This window comes from Phacochoerus africanus, chromosome 9 (assembly GCF_016906955.1).
Source record: "Phacochoerus africanus isolate WHEZ1 chromosome 9, ROS_Pafr_v1, whole genome shotgun sequence".
Classification (NCBI taxonomy): Eukaryota; Metazoa; Chordata; class Mammalia; order Artiodactyla; family Suidae; genus Phacochoerus; species Phacochoerus africanus.
The window spans coordinates 4,167,295-4,186,138 of NC_062552.1; the positions used below are offsets into that span (position 1 = coordinate 4,167,295).

General features: G+C 50.0%; 1 protein-coding gene across 1 annotated transcript in view; it reads left to right on the forward strand.

Annotated features, from left to right (window-relative positions):
• Positions 1-2,427: 2,427 nt before the first annotated feature.
• The window catches only part of LY86 (lymphocyte antigen 86), a 48,171-nt gene continuing 31,754 nt past the window's right edge, over positions 2,428-18,844 (forward strand). The window contains exon 1 of the mRNA XM_047795191.1: positions 2,428-2,624. Coding sequence (XP_047651147.1) covers positions 2,498-2,624 — 127 coding nt within the window. The 5' untranslated portion in view covers positions 2,428-2,497. The remainder of the gene's footprint in view (positions 2,625-18,844) is intronic.

Genomic DNA, 18,844 nt, shown 5'->3' on the forward strand with positions numbered 1-18,844 from the left:
TGGGTTTCTGCTCCCTGCTCTGCCTGTATCAGCTCCCGGTTCCTTGCTCTGCCCAGGTATCAGCTCCCTGGTCCTAGTCTCTGCCTGGGTTTCTGCTCCCTGCTCTGCATGCCTGGGTCCGAACCTGATGTGCTGCTCATGCTGCTCTGTGGGGTGGAGGGACGTGGCCCCAACTGCTCTCCCACTGGCTGTTTGGAGCTCTCGCAACAACTCCCGGAGCTCTCAAAGGTCCCCAGGGAAAGCAAAGCTCCGCGTCCTGCTCTGGAGTCCCCTGTGGTCTCAAGGTTCCTCCAGGGCTTACAGCTCTCCCCACCCACTCTCCCCTCCCGAGCAGTTCTCACCTCCCGAGCCCTTGCTCAGAGGGCAGCCGCCCTCCCCCACACACAGACCAGTGGGGCTATACCTTGCTCTTCCTAAAGCAACCACCCACCTCTCCTCCAGGGCTCAGATTTCCCCTTGACTTTCACAAAAGCCAGGGGTTCTTCAACTTGAGGGTATGTCAGACCCACCTGTTGGGCTTATTAAAACAGAGTGCCCACAGCAGACTTTCTGAGTCGGTGGGTTTTGCATGTAGCCCAAGAATTTGCATTTCTTTTTGCAGGAAATTCCAGCAGCACCTGGAAGTTCCAGGGCTAGGGGTCAAATTGGTGCTGCAGCTGCTGGGCTAAGCTATAGCCACAGCCACAGCCACAGCCACAGCCACAGCCACAGCAATACCAGAACCAAGCCACATCTTCAACCTACACCACAGCTTGTGGCAACGCCAGATCCTTAACCACTGAGTGAGGCCAGGGAATCGAACCCACATCCTCATGGACACCATGTCGGGTTTTTAACCCACTGAGTCACAGCGGAACTCCAGAACTTGCATCTCTTCTAACAGGCTCTTGGTTGAAGTTGATACTGTTCTCCAGAACCACATTTTGAGAATCACTATCGAAAGCCAACAAAAGGGAACCGACTTGCAGAAGAGAACTTCAAAAAAAATAAATAAATGAAAATACAAAATCAGTCCTCAAACAACTGTGCCCTGCTGTCTCCCAAGAAATCCAAGTGTCCATCAAGTAAGTCAATGTATTTGTCTTTACTGGTAATTACGTCCCACTCGCTTTCAAAAAGGTTTTGACACTGGAGATGTGAAAAATAATTAGAAAACAATGCTAGGGGTTGTGTATATGCAGTTACCTGTGACTATATGAAAGTTCTATTTTCTTTGTCAAGCTGCCTTGTTATATCTTTTTAAAATGAAAGATCAAGCTTCTGCTGCAGACAAAAAAAGTTTTGAGGTGACTTTAATTCTTATTTAAGCCATCGGTAGAAACAGTCATGTTCCCCAGTGCACTCAGAGAAATGCTTTTCCTCCCAGGGAAAAGAGTGTCTCTCCGTTGCTTCTGAAACGTGCTGGCCTTGGCCCTGACCGTGGTTCTCTTAAGCTAACATGGAGCTGGGGCTGGGGTGGGGAATCAGGGTTAAGAGAATGTGCTGTCACAATGCAGAGCAGCAGAGGTAAAGGGATGGGGGATGGGGGACAGAATTTAGGTGCTTTTTTCTTTTGCCCACACCCATGGCATGCAGAAATTCTGGCGCCAGAGATCGAACCCACACGACAGCTGTGACCCGAGCCACAGCAGTGATGACACCAGATCCTTAACCTGCTGAGCCACCAGAGAACTCCTGAATCTTGGCTTTGAAAAGAAAGTGGGACATGCCATCAATAATGCCACCAATGACCAAAACAAAGAAAACCCCCAGTCTTCAAAGGGCAGGCCTCAGTTGTCTGTCCTTCTCCACCCTTCCTGCCATGCTGAGCCCAGAAATAGAACCCAGCTCACTTCTCAGGCCTCCTCCCTCCCCCTCGTCTCCAGGGACCACAGCTGCTGCTCCCACAGCTTGCCCTGTGTCTCTCAGTTGCACAGGTCACTGCTGAAATCCTAATCCTGCAGGCGGAGCTGAAGCCCCAGTAGAGAAAAGTGCCAACAGGACAAAAGCCTCATGGCAGACCCCAGATGTCCTTCTGCAGCCCCCCAAATGCCAAATGCTGCCGCCGGCGCCAGCCAGGCCTCTGGTCCACGGCCCACATCAGAGGCCCTCGGAGCCAGGGGGCTGGTGATGAAAAGCACACGGAGGCCTTTCGGCAACTTTCTTTCCCGAGTGGCCGCCCCAGCTGGGGACGGGGCTCCAAGGAGGGCCACCTGCGGCCCCGCCCAAAGGTCATGCATCACTTGCTGGCCCCTCCCTTTGAAAGGAGAAAGTCAACATCCACCCCCCCGGACCCAGCCTAGCCTCACCCCCTGTTGGTTCAAGCCCAGAGTTTCTGGGGAAGAGCATTCAAAGCCCTCTGCGAACTGCCTATTGCTTTGTGGCGTGGTTCCCCAGGAGCAGAAAATACGAGAAGTGAAACTGAGCATGTCACCCCTTTATGAGCAGAGAGGAAGCACCCCAAGGGCCCTTTTTATTGGGCCTGTTAATCTTCCCTGGGACGCAGGCAGCCCCCGCCATGAGGGGGTTCACGGCCGCATTGCTCGTCTGGACTCTGGTTTCTCCCCAGGGCGGTGGCGGGGAGGCCTGGCCCACACACGTCGCCTGCAGGGATGGGAGTTTGGAAGTTCTCTACCAGAGCTGCGGTAAGCACTTGCTGCACATCCCTTTCTGGTTACGGGGAAATTAAGGGCGGCTGTTTGAGGGCTTTGTTGGGTGGGAGGAGAGAGGGGGACTGTGGCCAAAATGGCCTGCAAGTGCCGCAGGGAGCCCGGGCAGAAGGGGCAGTCGGGGCAGGAGAGAAAAAAAGAGAGTGACCAGAGGACCAGGAAAAGACCATGAGTCTAGATACGGCAAGCTGCTAGCATCACAGATCCCGAAAAGGAGCAGAAGGACCCATGGATTTACCAAAGTGGGACGCCGCGCCAGTTCCCAACGAGCAAAGGTGCTGCCCTGGCCTCCCTCGGCTGGCCACCTGGGACACCTGTCCCAGTTAGTTCATCTGCGGGGAGTTGAGTGGCAAGATCACTTGTGCCAAAGGAGAGGCTTCCTGTTCTGCTGATCATGCTCCTAGAGCTCCGGACATAGCAGCAACATCACTCATTCATTCAACAAACACTTACCCCGTAGCTGCCAAAGCCAGGGTTTTCTCTAGTGAACGACTAGTATGCAGGAAATGCCATCCTCAGTGTTAGACCCCACTTTTTGGAGTGTGTATGTGTCCCCTGGGGCTGTTAGAACTGAACACCACGGACTCGGGGGCTTGAACAGCAGAAATGTATTGCCCCACAGTTGTGGAGGCTGCAAGTTCAAGACCGAGGCCTCGCTCCCTGGCCACCCTCTCCTGTCTCTGCTTGGTCTTTCCTCTGCGCCTAGTGTGTCTGTGTCTCATAAGGACACTGGTTGTATGGGGTCAGGACTCACCCATAAGGACCTCATTAATCTCAGGATCCCTTTAGAGGCCCTATCTCCAATTACAGTCCTATTTTCAGGAACTGTGGGATAGGACTTCCACACAGGGTTGGGGAGCGGGGCGCAGTTCAGCCCATAAAGGGGGCCTGAGAGCAGAGACACGAGCCCAGGCTCAGGCTCACATCGTGAATGACGATCACAGGGCCCCGCTCATGAAGCCATGAGATCGTGAAACGTGTCACTCTGGAGGGACACGGGGGCAAAATGCTGTTTGGACTGCAGGAGATGGAAAGCAGGTATGTCTCTTAAGCAGCTAAGTTGCCCCCCGTCCCCCCGCAATGAGGTCAGTAGTGGAGACGTTACACTGAGCAGAGAGCTGGTCCCTAAGGCCGCCGCATAAGGAGCTGCCTCAGAGACTTCGCCCTTTTGAAAAGAAGGACCACTGAACCTCCATATACACATGAACACAATTTTTTAATCGAGAGAGAAGGACTGGCTGGATGCTGGAAGGGTCCGTCACCTTCCTCGTGCTCTTCCCATGCGGATGGGATGCTTTCTGCAGGTGTCGAGTCATTTTAGGTGCAGGATGAGAAGCGAGACTTGAGATGAGTGCACTGCCCAGGATTTGTTTTTCCAATTCATCCTCCCACAAGAGGTTGCCATGGCTGGTCCATCCCTCAGACCAGCCTGCAGCCGAGCTTGGCAACAGCCTCTCAAGTCGCTGCCAGGAGAGGCAAGAGGAGCAGATGTATCGGGGAAAGAACTCTCCCTCAGATGGGGTGGCTGCTCTGGGGAACCGACAGATGCTGGTCACAAGCCCTGCTCTGGGCACTCAGTCAAGGGGATGGAGGAGACGCAGTTCTCATCCAAGAACAGTGGGAGGATCCGACAAGCATCAGGTTGAAATCTCTCTGTGGAGGGTGGACCAGAGGCACGTGTGTGGCACCCAGGGCACAGGGGCTGGAGAGGGTGAGGTTGGGGTCTAAACCTTCAGAGAAAGCGTCATCAAGCTTGAGTTCACCTTAAAGGACGGTAAAAAATAGTAATTACAGCGTCTCACGTCCACAGAAGGTTTATAGGCGCCAGGCACTGTGCTAAGTGCTTTCTGAGCACTATTCCTATTCACAGATGTGTAACCTAAGGGTTAGAGATGCAGGTAACTTCTCCGAGGCCACACATGTAATGGCGACGAGAATGACATCCCCAGTGGCACAGAGTCGGAGTTTAGTAAATATTTGTGGAATTAAAAGAAATTGATTCCAGGCTTGTCTGACTCCAGAGCCTACTCTTAGTTAGTGCCTTCTTGAGTTTTGTCAGAAAGCAAATGGAGTGGAGACATGGAGCAGGAAGGAGTCCTTTGGCAGAGAACAGCAGGTGTGACGGCAAGGAGGTGTGACCAGGCTTAGAGTTCAGGCAGCTGTGGGAGGTCTGGGACCCTGGGGCGCCTGAGCAAAAGGAGGCAGGAAATAAAGGCAGAGGACTCATGAGATGCCGAGTTTTACATGTTATTTGATTGGGCTGAGGGATGCCTAGATAGCTTGCTTTGTTTGTTTCTTTTTCTTTTTACTTTAATTTTATTTTTTATAAACATTTACGATTGGCAGCAAAGTGGTTCAGTTTTATTATGCTGAGATACGGTCCCTCTATACCCACCTTGGTAAGAGTTTTGATCATGACTGGATGTTGGATTTTTTCAAATGCTTTTTCTGCTTCTATCGAGATGATCCTGTGGTTTTTGACTTTTTTTTGTTGTTGTTAGTTTGGTGTATGAGGTTGATTTGCATATGGTGAACCACGCTTGTGAACTTGGGATGAATCCCACTTGGTCGTGGGTATGATCTTTTGAATGCATTGTTTTACGTGGTTGGCTGAAGTTGTGTTGAGAATTTTCGTGTCTATATTCATCAAAGACATTGACCTCTAATTTCCCTTTTTGGTGGTCTCTTTGGTTTGGGTATTAGGGTGATGGTGGCTTTATAGAATGTCTTTGGGAGTGTTCTTCCTTCCTCAATCTTTGGGGACGTTTAAGAAGGATGGGTATAAGGTCTTTGTATGTTTGGTAGAAGCCATCTGGTGAGTTTTATATGTGTGTGCGTGTAGATATATTCTTCTTCAGATGCTTTTCCATTGCAATTTATTACAAGATAGTAAATACAGTAACTACAAACCTTTATCAAAATGTAGCTGGTTAAAAGTTACTTCTGGGTGTGTCTGTGAGGGGGCTTGCAGTGGAATCTGTGGACTGAGGAACGCAGACTCTCCTCCAGTGTGGTGGGCGTCCCCCAGTCTGCCGGGGCTGGAACAGACCACAGAGCAGAGGGAGGCTGACTTGACTTTCTGCCCAACCACAGCCCTCTAGGTCCTCAGGCCTTCAAGCTACAGCACCAGCCCCCCTGGGGCGTCAGCTTGCGGACAGCAGATCAGTCATGGGGCTTCTCAGCCCCCATGGTTGTGGGACCTTGCAATAAATCTCTTTCTAGAATAGACACATCCATGTCACTGCATGGGTTCTGGTTCTCTAGAAAACCCTGATGAGTGTGCACCAAGAGACCCAGACGAGGTTGGGCCCTATTCTCTGGGCAATGCAGAGGTTAAATTTTGGAAATGTCGACTAAAAAAAAATACAACCTGAAAGTTGAGAGTTAAATTTTATTTAGGGTGGAATTAGAACTTAAGCCCAGGAGACAGCAGCTCAGGTAGCCCCGAGAAACTGCTACGAGGAGGCCGGGGGCAGGGGGGGGTGGGGGGGAGCCAGGATATATGAGTTTTTGCAACAGAGGAGAGGTGGTAGGAAAAAAGATTTACAGATAACCAGATTTATAGAAGAAGATTTATAGAAAACCATTTCTAAAGATCTGGACTTACAGCAAGCCCTCCTTTGATACGCTTTCCTGAGTTTCCTCAGGGCTCACTGGCCCACCCTTGGGAGGGGCTGTTGGCATGGGTGACCATGACATCTTGTGTTTTGCCCACTAACTACAAGCCCAGGAGGCAGTATTTCAGACAGCTCTAAAACACTACCCCAGAGAGGAAAGGGAATAGCCAGGTGTAAATCAGGAAGGTGAAGCGGGAGGTGCCTGCAGCCCGGCACACATTCCCAGAGGTTTTCTGCTGGTCTCGTGCAGGGGACACCACGCACAGACATTCGTCACCACTGATGGGTTTTCGTGTTTTTCCAGATAGGAGGAGATGCAAGGATTGGGCTCATGAAATCTTCTCCTAAAAATATCTAAGTATCCGAAGGCCCGTTCTTCCAGTTTTCCCGGAGTACAGAGGGCCTGGCTCCTGGTCTCCACCCTGAGCCCCACTCCGGGGGGGGGCTGCGGGTCGGCCGCTGCAGTGGCTCATGTTTTACTCCGTATAGAGGCTGATGGCAAAGGGCCAAACTTCAGCTCACAGGGCTCCCCCCTGGTCATAAATTCGACCATAGTTCTGGGAGGCATTTTCTGATCCGTTTGTCCCTCAGTGCTAGGGATGCCCATTCCCAGGTCTGGCACAGGTTGCGTTGGTAGGCCCCCCAATGTGCTTTCACTGGTCTAGGCCTTTTTTTTTTCTTTTTTTTTTGTTTTTTGTCTTTGTTGTTGTTGTTGCTATTTCTTGGGCTGCTCCCGCGACATATGGAGGTTCCCAGGCTAGGGGTTGAATCGGAGCTGTAGCCACCGGCCTACGCCAGAGCCACAGCAATGCGGGATCCGAGCCGCGTCTGCAACCTACACCGCAGCTCACGGCAACGCCGGATCCTTAACCCACTGAGCAAGGGCAGGGACCGAACCCGCCACCTCATGGTTCCTAGTCGGATTCGTTAACCACTGCGCCACGACGGGAACTCCTGTCTAGGCCTTCTTAACAGCAGCTAAAAGTCTCTGGACCACCTGTCTCACCAGTCTGTCATGGTCCAGGAAATTATTCCTTCTTTTGCATCTCCCCATAGTTAGAGCTCCACTGTTACAATCATCGATCTGGTGAAGAACCATATATTTGATCAATGGCTTCAGGGCTCCTAGTCATCATTATTTTGTTGCGGGCTCAGTTACACATTTGGTAACATATGAAGCAAGAGTCCTATCAAAGAGGCAAAATATAATATACAGCTAATCACATGAGCTATAAGCACATGGTTAAGCCAAGAGCTTCTTACACCAAACCGGTTCTTGAGGATGTGGAGACCGGAGATGGAAAGCAGCTTAAGGCTTCAGGCAGGATGTGCAGCCTGCAGAGTCCGTAATCCAGGAGAGACACGCTCAGCGTTTACACTAGCATTGCTGCAACAGCCAGCGTCACAGGGAAGCTCTGGTGTAGCCTGGGGTCCGAGAGGAAAGCAGCGTCCTGGGGGCTCCTCCAGGGGTGCGTCTGTCCCCTCTCTTGAGAGCCATTGAGGTACTGGGGACCGAATGGCTGCACCCCCCTCCCCAGATGGAGATGCCCCCTTCCCCTCGGCTGCTGGATTCACGGTGGGATAATCCCTCCCACCTCAGGCTTTCGCATTGATGACCCAGTGCAAAAACTATGGTTAGGAAGCTTCCTCCAGCTCGGGGTTTAGACACCCCGGGTACCTAAGAGGCTCCTCGAATCCCAATTCGTTCACAGATGTGGGGGGATCAGCCGGCAAAAATACAGGAGCTACTGTCCTCTGGGTTCAGCGCCTCATTTTTACCTCCGCTTTCTGTTTTATCATTTTGGGGGGAGGTCTTCAGCTAGCAACTGTTCTGAATCATACAGAAACCCTTGCAGCGGAAAAAAGAACTTCATAAGCAGTTCCTGGGCTCTGAACGTGGACCCGGAAGTGAGCAAAGTGTCTGAAAAAGCAGAAGTGCTGCTCTGTCCAGCTCTGGGCGCTGCAGCAAAGAAGGGAGTGACTGTCTTTACAAAAGCAAAAGGGGGGACAAGAGCAGTCAGGGGCCCTTTTTTTTTTTTTTTTTTTTTGATAAGACAGTCTCCAGGACTAGAAAAAGCCCGGGACACCACCGCACACACATGCCGCAAATGTCCACCAATGTGTGTATTTATGTGCTGCTTCTACCGTGAAGACGCGAGGTGGATGCAAAGTGCTCATGATCTGAAGATGAACTAGGGGTGGGGGAAGCAGGGAGTGGGGGAAGCCAGGGCAGGGGTGGGGTGGGGGTGGTCAGGACCCTTGCAACCGAGAAGGCGGCCTGAGGGCTAAGGGCTTCGGTCCGGAGTCAGCAAACCTCATCCAGCTCCTCCGGGGACGCTCTTTTCTGTTTCCCATCCTTGATTGTACAACGGGTGTGTGTGAGTTTCCCGGGGCTGCTGTCTCAAGTGACCACTTGGCACTTGGTGGCTTTGAAGGACATGCATTCACTCTTTTCCCCACCTGGAGGCCAAAAGTCCAACGTCAGCCACAGGGTCACAGGGCACGCTTGCGCAGAAGCTCGAGGAGAGGGGCTTCCCAGGCCTTTTCCAGCTTCTCCTGCTGCTTCCCTGCATCCTTGGCTCACAGTCCCTTCTCCAGGGCCAGCAGCATACACCTTGCCTCAGCTGCCGGCTTTTTTTTTTTTTTTGAGCCACACCTGCGGTATATGGAGGTTCCCAGGCTGCCAGCCTTCACCACAGCCACCAGATCGAGCTGTATCTGCCACCTACGCCACAGCTCACGGCAACGCCAGATCCTCCCTTAACCCCCTGAGTGAGACCAGGGATCGAACTCGCAACCTCATGGTTCCTAGTCAGATTCATTTCCGCTGCGCCATGATGGGAACGCCTCAGCTGCCATCTTCCTTCCTTCTTCTAATGTCGAACCTCCCTGTGCTCCTCTCATGAGGACACTTGTGACGCACATAAGCTCACGGCCCCTTAGCTTAATCACATCTGCAAAGTCCTTCTTGCCATATAAGGGAACGGTCACAGATGCTGGGGAGCAAGACACAGCTCCCTTGGGGAGCCACCACCCAACCCACTGCAAGAGGGACAATAGCCGTATTGGCATCTCAGGGCCTGTGTGAGGCGTACATGAAAGCTCCGCATGCTCAGTAAACCTCAGCTGCTGCTGGTGGGAAGCTGTTTACGTCGCTAGAGGCATATTTGGCGATGAGCTTCCTCGCAGCCAAACCCGACAAGGGAATTACAGTCTCCGCATCGAGAATCCGGGTTTAAGGAGATGTCCAGCTTTTCCTGACCCTGGAGTGAGCCATGAGAGGCCTTTCTCTGTGGAGTAGGTGGCATCCTGAACAGCATCTCTCCGAGAGAGATGACACAGCATCACGCATCCACTGCTCCTCCCGGTGTCTGAGGCTGTGGACCAAGGGCCCAGGGCCAAAATGAAACGCAGATGGAATTTGCAGAGGTCCACAGTAGAGCCTTCCTGGAATGCAACACGTGCCGGTCTGGGTGGCTCAAGAGGAAGTTGGGCGTGGATGAGCAGCACGTGCTCTGGGACCCATCCAGAAATATTATCATTATGGCCACTGCTGCTGTTGCGGCTGTTACGGGGGTTTTGAGAAGGGGTGGAGAGCAGAGACCTCAGTCCTGTTTTCAGACAAGAGCCTTGAGTGTAGACACCCGTGTTGTCATTTCACATGCTTTGACATGAACCAGGCAGAGAGCAGAGGCGTAAAAAGTGAGGGACCTATGACACCTAAGATAAACCAAAAAAAATGACATCGAAAAATTATAATACGAATGGAAAACACCACAAGCCACCGAGTTGCTTAACAACACTTTAAAAATTGCGTAGGGAGGTCCCATTGTGGCTCAGCAGAAACAAACCCTGACTGGCATCGATGAGGATTCGGGTTCGATCCCTGGCCTCCCTCAGTGGGTTCAGGATCCGGTATCGCCGTGAGCTGTGGTGTAGGTCGAAGATGAGGCTCGGAGCCTGCGTTGCCGTGGCTGTGATGTAGGCTGGCAGTTGCAGCTTCGACTCGACCCTATGCCTTGGGTGTGGCCCTAAAAAAGAAAAAAATTACACAGAAAAAGCAATTTCTCTGTATATTTTTCTAGATTAATACTGAGCGAGTAAAGAAAAGCAGATAAACAGCCAGAGAAACATAGAAGCAATGCCAAAGGGATAACATACATATGCATTTATAAACACTGAGATGCAGATCTTTAAAAATGGGGACAGGAAAGTCAAAAGTGGGCAGGAGCGGAGGCACGAGGGCTTCTCCTAGAGCCCCAGGTTCCTCCCAGCCTCCCTCTGTTGCTACTGACTTACCGCCAAGCCTCCAGGGTGATATTACCTCTAAGGGCTTGTTAAGAGATGCTGAGTAACTTAACTGAATAGGGACCTGAGGACAGAAAAAGCTGCAGCCTCAGGCCACCTCAGAGGGGCCGCTTGTGGGGGGGGCATTTGGGGAGAGGCCTGTTTGGAGAGGTAGAGACAGGCAGGGCCGAAGTCCAGCTCTGCAGCTTTTTTTTTTTTTTTTTTTTTAAGAGACGTGGGGGCAAGGACATACTCCCACCACAGCTTCCAGTGTGAGGTCCTGGGCCGGGCTGCAGAAGGGCCAGTGCAAGACCAAAGCAGCTTTTTTCTGAGAGGTGGAAGAAAGTCTGGGAAGGAGAGAGCTCCCTTTCGCACTTCCTGCGGCTGGAGCACCTGGCAGAGCCCAGCAGGCACCAGGGTTCTGGTGACCCAGGATCCCGCCACCCCCGACTGCCCCCTGATTCCCACCCCATTCCCCATTACCATCGCTGGGGACAGCAGTCGAGAAAGGCACCAAGCAGGGCTGTGCCCGTCAAGCATAGTGCGGGTTGGGAGAAGGCGCTTGCCTCCTACCCCCACCCCCACACGACCGGGCCAGGGAGGCGGTTAATTGAAAGAAAAGGGCGATCCACCCAAGAACCATGCGCCGTCTGGGTTGGTGTCTGTTCCTCCTCTGGGAAGTGAAGGCTCCTGATCCAGCACTTCCTTCTGGGATCCTAGAGTAGCCGGGTGAACGTCCCAGGAGTTACCCTGGGGTCTTCCCGGAAACAAGCACGAGGGCCCCCGCGCATTCTTCCAGGGGCTGGATGCCCTGGATGATGCCTTAGCAGCGGGCAGTGCGCAAGCCAGCATCCGCCAGCCTCCTCGTGAGGGATCCAGGAGGGCCTCGTCGTGCCTCGTCGTGCCTCGTCGTGCCTCCGTGCCTTCTCGAAATTCTGGGCCAGTTTCCCCTGCAGTGTCTTCAGCACAGAAGGGAGTGGTAACCGAGCCAAGGCTAGGAGGAAAAAGAAAGGGATCCCGGGCCCAGAAAGCACTGCTTCCAAGCACGACTTAGTGGGAGATTCTCACAGGTTTAGGAAGCCTAAGGAATATTCCCCCGCTCCCTTAGTGGACGCCTGACATCCCCCGCAGGGCAGGTGGGACGGCACCGGCCCCAGGGAGAGAGCCAGATGGATCAGCCTTCCCTCTGCCTGTTTGCTAGCGTCCCTTCCCATAGCTGGGGGTCTTCCTTATTCCGAGAGCTCCTCTGTGTTTTTCGTGCTCAATGGAGGGCTTCCCAATACTCTATGAAAACTATCCCTTTAAACGATGAAACTCTACTTGCATAACTAAGAAATCAAAACTTTGTAAATTTAACAAGTTAGTTTTATCGCAGGCATAAGTCGCAAACTTATGAATAGAATTGTCTTAGATATTTAAACAAGCCGGATGTCCTTAAATGCTTTAAAATCTTTAAAAGCAGGCAGAGCAAGCGCAAATTATCACAGTGATGGTTCCACTGACTACTCCCGCTTTCTTAAATTAGGGTCAAACTATCGGACCTGTGGGTTTCACTTTAGTTATCATCTTGACATTGATATTTAGTCTTCCCTGTATTCTTGTATTTTCCTGTGTTACAGCAATACTTCAAGGACTTTCTAAGTGTCTAGTATGTATGTTCCAGACCAAAGATGAAGACTGTTGCTCAGAACAGCCAAGGTCACAGGCTTGGCATTGCCAGTCAGTTGATGCTGGGCCTGGGGGCCCAGCAAGTTGAGATCTCTGTGCTTCAACTTGACCTGTTCCATCCTGAAGATGTTTTAAGCCCCCTCCCTTCACAGAGCTCCCTGTATTCTGCTGCCTTTTGGTCAATCGATGTGTGTTTTGCTGGGTCACTCTGATGCTATCCATTGTCTTAGCATGGTTCTGCAGGAAACTGGCCTGCCAGCATTGCCGGAAATTTACAAGGACCACCCTCATGTCAAAAATGCAATGAAAGGAGTTCCTATTGCAGCTCAGTGGTTTAAGGACCGGATGTTGTCTCCGTGAGGATGCAGGTTCAATCCCTGGCCCTGCTCAGTGGGGTAAGGATCCAGTGTTGCCGCAAGCTGAGGCATAAGTTGCAGATGTGACAGGGATCCAACGTTGCTGTGGCTGCAGTGTAGGCCGGCAGCTGCAGCTCCAATTTAACCCCAAGCCCGGGAACTCCCATATACTGCAGGTGTGGCGGTTAAAAAAAAAGAGTACGAAAATAATATATGCATATGATAAGGGGAGGAGATGCTGGATTTTGTCTGCACAGTTGAGTCTTATCTGTAGGGCGACACTTAGTGAACCCATCCTCTGGGGACACTGGATGGATTGATTTCTACTTGTCTATTCTGTGTGCTCGCTGGTGCTGATTTGACTCTTCTTCAGCCTTCAATCCAATTTGTATAGGAGACCACTTGAGCTGATCAATCCTTCTGTTCTAATGTTTTTCCAAGTCCTTCTGTGTGTGTATAGATATATATTTTTTCCTCCTGGCTTATTCATTATACTTTGTTCTTACTCCTACCTACTTACAAAGATAGAAAAAAAAAAAATTCCATGGTTCTGTCTGGTCTATCCAAATGGGCAGAAAACCTCTGATTCTCCAAATAACTCAGAACAAGGCTTCGTGTTCATCCTGTGTTTGGGATGTGACCCAACTTCCTTCTCATCTTTGCTAAAGCTTTCATCATCCAGACAGGTCAGCTAAGTGGTTCTGAAAGAAAAAAATCAGCAGAGGTGAGGTCCTCAAGACCCCCAAACAGCAGGCACTGCCTTTCTTCCTGTTCCTAGAAACTGCCTGGTTTCGCCCCAATCAGCAGAAGAAAGGAAGTCCTCAATGGTCTTCTCCCGCTTGCCCATCCCGGGCAGAGATGGCACCAGCATTGACTCTCTGTTCTGTGGCCCGTGTGGAGACCCCAGGTCTCTCCAATTGCAGTTTTCTATGGTTGTGTAGCTGCAAATGGAGGAGAGGGAAGCACCAGTGCAGGCTGAGGTTCCTAGAGCAGCTCCGGGTAGAGCCCCGTGGACCAGCTTCTGATGGTGGCCTTGTGGCCATCCACCGAGGACATAGATGTTAATTGGCCCTGGAAGGAGCTGCATGGCCAGAGGCTGTCACGTGATCACCTATTTCTCCACCAGCCGGTGTCTGCAGGCATGTGGGGAGGAGTCCACGTTCTTCCAGTCCCCGCCCACAGGCTCAGGGTGGCCTGGCCACCCCGTACAGAATCTGGAAATGCTCTGGCCGGACAGAACCTCAGGGCTTCAGTCCAAGTGCCTCCTTATTCAGAAGAGGAAACTTGGAGCCAGAGGAGCCCTGTGTCCCAGCCACAGCCACAAGCAGGATGGAGGCAGCACCATCCAGGGCCCTCCCAGGCCAGCTCTGCATACCCCCTCCTGCATAAAAGCCATGGTGTGAACTCACCCAATTTCAGGCCTTCTGGAGGCCCCTGGGAGACGCCGTGAAACATCCCCAGAGTGGTCGGATCTGAAGGGAGAAGGAACTGGGGTGTTGATCTTCCAACTTCTACCTGTCATGGTTCTTCCTGGGAGCATGGACTCCCCCACACTTCTGGCTTAACTGTGTATAGGGCAAGTTCATTCCCAAGTCCAGAGAAAGCCCTCAGGCAGGGCCGCAGGTGTTTGCAGGAAGGCTTTGGAGAGAATGAATGCCCTGCTAGTGCCCTCGTGCACTGGAGTCTCTTGTACACAAAAGGATGCTGGTGGCAACAGAGAGACCAATATAACCCACCGAAAATGATCAGTGCATAGGGAGTAGGCGAATTTCTGGTCTTTACATCATGAAAAACTGTCTTGCTCTAAAATAGCTGGGTAAAATACGACACAAATCTTTTAAAATGCACAGCTGAGATTGCAGGAAAGAACAGGAGGTCTCCAGGAGCTAAAACTAAAAGAAAGCACAAAAGCAGAGTGGAGAGCCAGCCCCAAAGCTGCGTCCGCCCTCAGAGCACGTGTCTATCTCCGTGAGCCAGAATGTGGCTTCACCGGCTCTGTGGGAGTCTTGCAACCATGCCCTGTGCTGTGCGAGTTGGAAACTGATCCCATACTGAAGCTAGGACCTTCGAAGTGTTAGAGCCACAATGAAACGTAGACAAGAAAAGAAAAATATTCTCTTCAACAAAACAGACAACAAGGTAAATTATCTGACTCTGCCCGCCCTCTGGAGAAAGTGAAGTCTTCCCTGAGAACTCGGAACGTGGTATGACCGCAAGTTTGGGGCTCAAATATGTGTTCCCTTCAGAATCCAGGAGATCCCAAGCCTAGAAATTAAATTAAAGTGAGTCTTGATTGTGAACACCTGAGACATATTGACAGCAAAACATTTTCTCTGGAGGGACACACACTCTCAATTTAGGTTTCACGTGATTTCTAAAGATTGACCTCAATCCGCAATTTACAAACACAAGGACATAAACCACCATGAGGGAAAGTCAGCAGAAAAGTGAAAAGCAGAACTATACCCCTAAAAATATTAGATTTAGAAAATGTAAGATACAGAATATAAAATAAGAACATGTCATTTGTTTAAAGAAATAAAGGAGGAAATCTAAACCACGAGCAAGGATGGAGGTCCCGCCATGGCACAGTGGGTTGAGGATCCAACTGCAGTGTCTCTGATTGCTGTGGAGGCACAGGTTTGACCTCTAGCCTGGCACAGTGGGTTAAAGGATCCAGCATTACTGCAGCGTTGGCTTGGATTCAGCCCCTGGCCTGAGAACTTTCATATGTCCCAGGTTTGGCCATTTGAAAAAAAAAGGAGCAAGACAAAATATAAGGTAAAGAAGAAAAAAAGAAAAAGACCCAAAAGATTTGAAAAAAAGAATCAAAAGAAGCGCTCAAAATAAAATATTTAATTTTTGAAATTTAAAAAATAATAAGAGGTTAAAACAGATTTAAAAATAGCTTAGAGACAACTAATAAACTGGATGAAAGGTCTGGAGATATTATTCAAAGTGTATCACAAAGAAATAAGGAGACTACAACTTGAGGAAAATAGGGAAAAGGCCATTTCTGAAGAAAAATACTGGGATTTTTCTGGAGTTAATGAAAGATATGAATCTTCAAATTCAGTAGACACAACAATTCCCACGTGGGATTCATACGGAGAATTCCACAACTAGACTCATCAGCATAAAACCACAAATTAACAAGGTATAAGCAGCAAGAGAAATCACATAGATTTTTTTAAATAGCAACAGCTATATAGTCAGAGAAAAGAGAAAATAGTGATCAACCTCAAATTTTATATATAGCTGACTACCACTCAAAAATAAGAGGGAATTAAAGACTTTTTTGGACAAACAAAATCTAGAGTTTGCCACCCAAAAAACTCTCAGCAATGGAACTTTCTAAGGAATACTTCAGAAAGAAAGAAAATGATCCCAGAAATACATTCTGAAATGCAAGATAGAATGGAGAAAATAATTGATAAATTCAAATAAACAATGACCGTAAGGATAATACCTAATTTGTAGCAGGAATATGTGTGTTTTCTATTGTTACATAATGAATTATTCTTAAAACTTGGCACCTTAAAACAGCAAACATTATTATCCTATAGTTTTTAATGGCTGAATAATATTCCATTTTATATATATATATATAATTACATATATATAAATTTATATGTAAGTTTGTTTATCCATTCATCCACTGATGGACATTTACGTTGTTTCCATGCCTTGACTACTGTAAGTAATGCTGCAGTAAACAAGGTGCTACCGATACCTTTTTGAGCTAAATGCTTGTGTTTCCTTTGGCTGTATTCCCAGAAGTAGAATTGCTAAGTCACATGGAGCTCTCTTTTTAATTTTTTTGAGGCTCTGCCAGATCAAATTTTAAACATCAGCTCTCTGCTCTTTAGAGAAATGTGCCTAAAATGCGGCTCTACAGAGAGCATCCCATTTGACAGTGAAACCTGGAAAAGGTCCCTTTAAAACCAAGAATTAGACACAAGTACCCTCCCTCCCACTTCTATTCCACACTGCTCTGAAGACCCTCACCCATATAGTAAATAAAATACTTAAGGATTTGAAAAGAGGGTATAAAATATTATTTTATGCATATAATATGACTGCCAACATAGCAAATCCTATCTAAAACATACAGGAATTAACAAGAGAGTTGGACTAATAATTTATCTGGGAACCAGTGTGTTACATTATTCCAAGAGAGAGCCAGCATGTGTATCTTTGGTTAATTCATTTTTACCGATGTAGAGTATGTCATTATTTGCATAGATGGCAATTGTGTCATTCTCCTTTCCATAAACATTGAGGTGGCTTCCAATTTTTCACAATTAAGAACAGTTGTGAGTATCTATTATTTATGTTTCCTCATGTCAGAAAAACCTACCCAGTTCAGGACTTTCTTTTCCATGTCTCTGAAGCGTAAGCCTGGGCACACGCATGTAGAAGAATTCCTCAGGTTTCGACAGTTTTGTCTAGTACTGTTTCCATACAATTACAGTTTCTAAATACTATATTCTGAAAACACACGAACAGATGGCAAGAAGAGTTGGAACAATATCCAAATGGTTCCGGCCACGGCGTGAAGGAATTGGTGAAGTGCTGAGTCAGGCCGGCTTGAAACTTCGTGGTGATCAACTCACGTGCAGCCTTGAACTTGCCCGTGGGTTGGTAGCGGGGCAGGAAGGCTGTGGTGATTCAGCAGGTGCACCCTCTGATTTAATGAACCAGAACTCAGATTTCCCGTCTTATTTTTTCATGTCAGGTTGCTATCTTCCAACAGAATTCTTTTTATATTTTTAGTAGAAGTATTTTTGATCCTCTAAACAGGAGGAAAAGGAGAGGGTTGTGTTGATTCAGGAAGCAGAGAAATGAGTTCTTTCCTTAATGAGGAATTTATTTTGCTGGAAGAGGGACCCAGCCAAAGGCAGCTGGTCCTTTGCTCCTCCAGCACTGACCAGTGAGTGCTTAGGACCCTGTGTTATTCACACCCTGGGATCCTGTTGCTGGGTGGTCCAGGACACACGGATGGAAACGTCTCCTTCCCCCCCACCCCCCCCCGACCCCGGTCAGGGAGTGCTCTGTTGCAGAAGAGAGACAGCCCACAGACGCACTCTGGTTCCATCCCCAACTGTGAGAAAGGCAGGAGGCAATGGAAGACTGGTTCCGGGAATGAGGGATTCTGCTCCCTGATTCAGTACAAGACATCCTGGTAGAAACCCCACTGTTCACCCAGGGCACCTGCTCAGGAAATCTTCATGGCCTCCTCAGGTCCCCCGGGAGAGGCGTCTGCCCGCCCCGGAGACACGGTGCCTCTTGTGTCTGATGCAAATGACCCCTGCGGTCCCCTTGAACCCTTCCTCCTCCTTCCGCTGCTTCTGTGGGGCATTCATTCCAATCAGGGTGGGCACATATTCAGAATCGGGGTCACTCTGGCCCCTTCTGACTGCTGACTGCCTTTAAGAGCAGGGTCTTGACTCATGCTATGGACGGAACGTCTCCCCCAAGTTCACGTGCTGAAGCTCTGGACCCCCATGGGATGGTGTTTGAAGGTGGGGTCTTTAGGAGGCAGTTGGGGTGAGATGAGATCGTGAGGGTGGGGCCTCAGGACAGGAATTAGTGTCCTCATAAGAGGAAGAGGACCAGGGAGGACATGGGTGGGAAATCTACAAATTGGGACGAGGGCCCCGCCCCCACCAGGAACGGAATCAGCCGGCCTCCCGGGCTCGCCAGCCTCCCAAACGGTGAGAAATACGTTTGTTTGATTGTCATCTAAGCCACCCAGTCTGTGGGACTTTGTTATGACAGTCCGACAGACTGAGACAAACCGTCGGCTCTGTCAACAGGCTGGCTTCCTGGGAAAAGTATAAATTGATGGTTCCTGGTGCGGCTCTGATGGGGCGTCAGGGCAGCAGGGAATGACAGTTCAGGACCAAGGGTAGGGAGAGCAGAACTCAGGGGAGGGAGTGGGTGGTGAGCTGATCTCATACTGGAAACACTGGATGACAAGCCTCGGGAATGAACACCTGTTCTGCAGGCCTACCTGTGACAGAGTGGGACCAAAACTGCCCCCCGGGGCCCTAAGTGCAGCACTGGGTGGTGGGGGTGGGGGGAGGTGCTAGGATGGAAATTCCCCTCCCCCTCCCCCTTAGGGGCATGACAACCGTGAGCTACCCCTGCACGTGCCCTGCGCGGCTCCCAGGGCTGGAGGCTTCCCGGGAGTGTCTGTCTCCCATCACAGAAAGTCTTGCCAGAACCTCGAAGGCTGGGTAGGCGTAGATGCTGTCAACCCCAC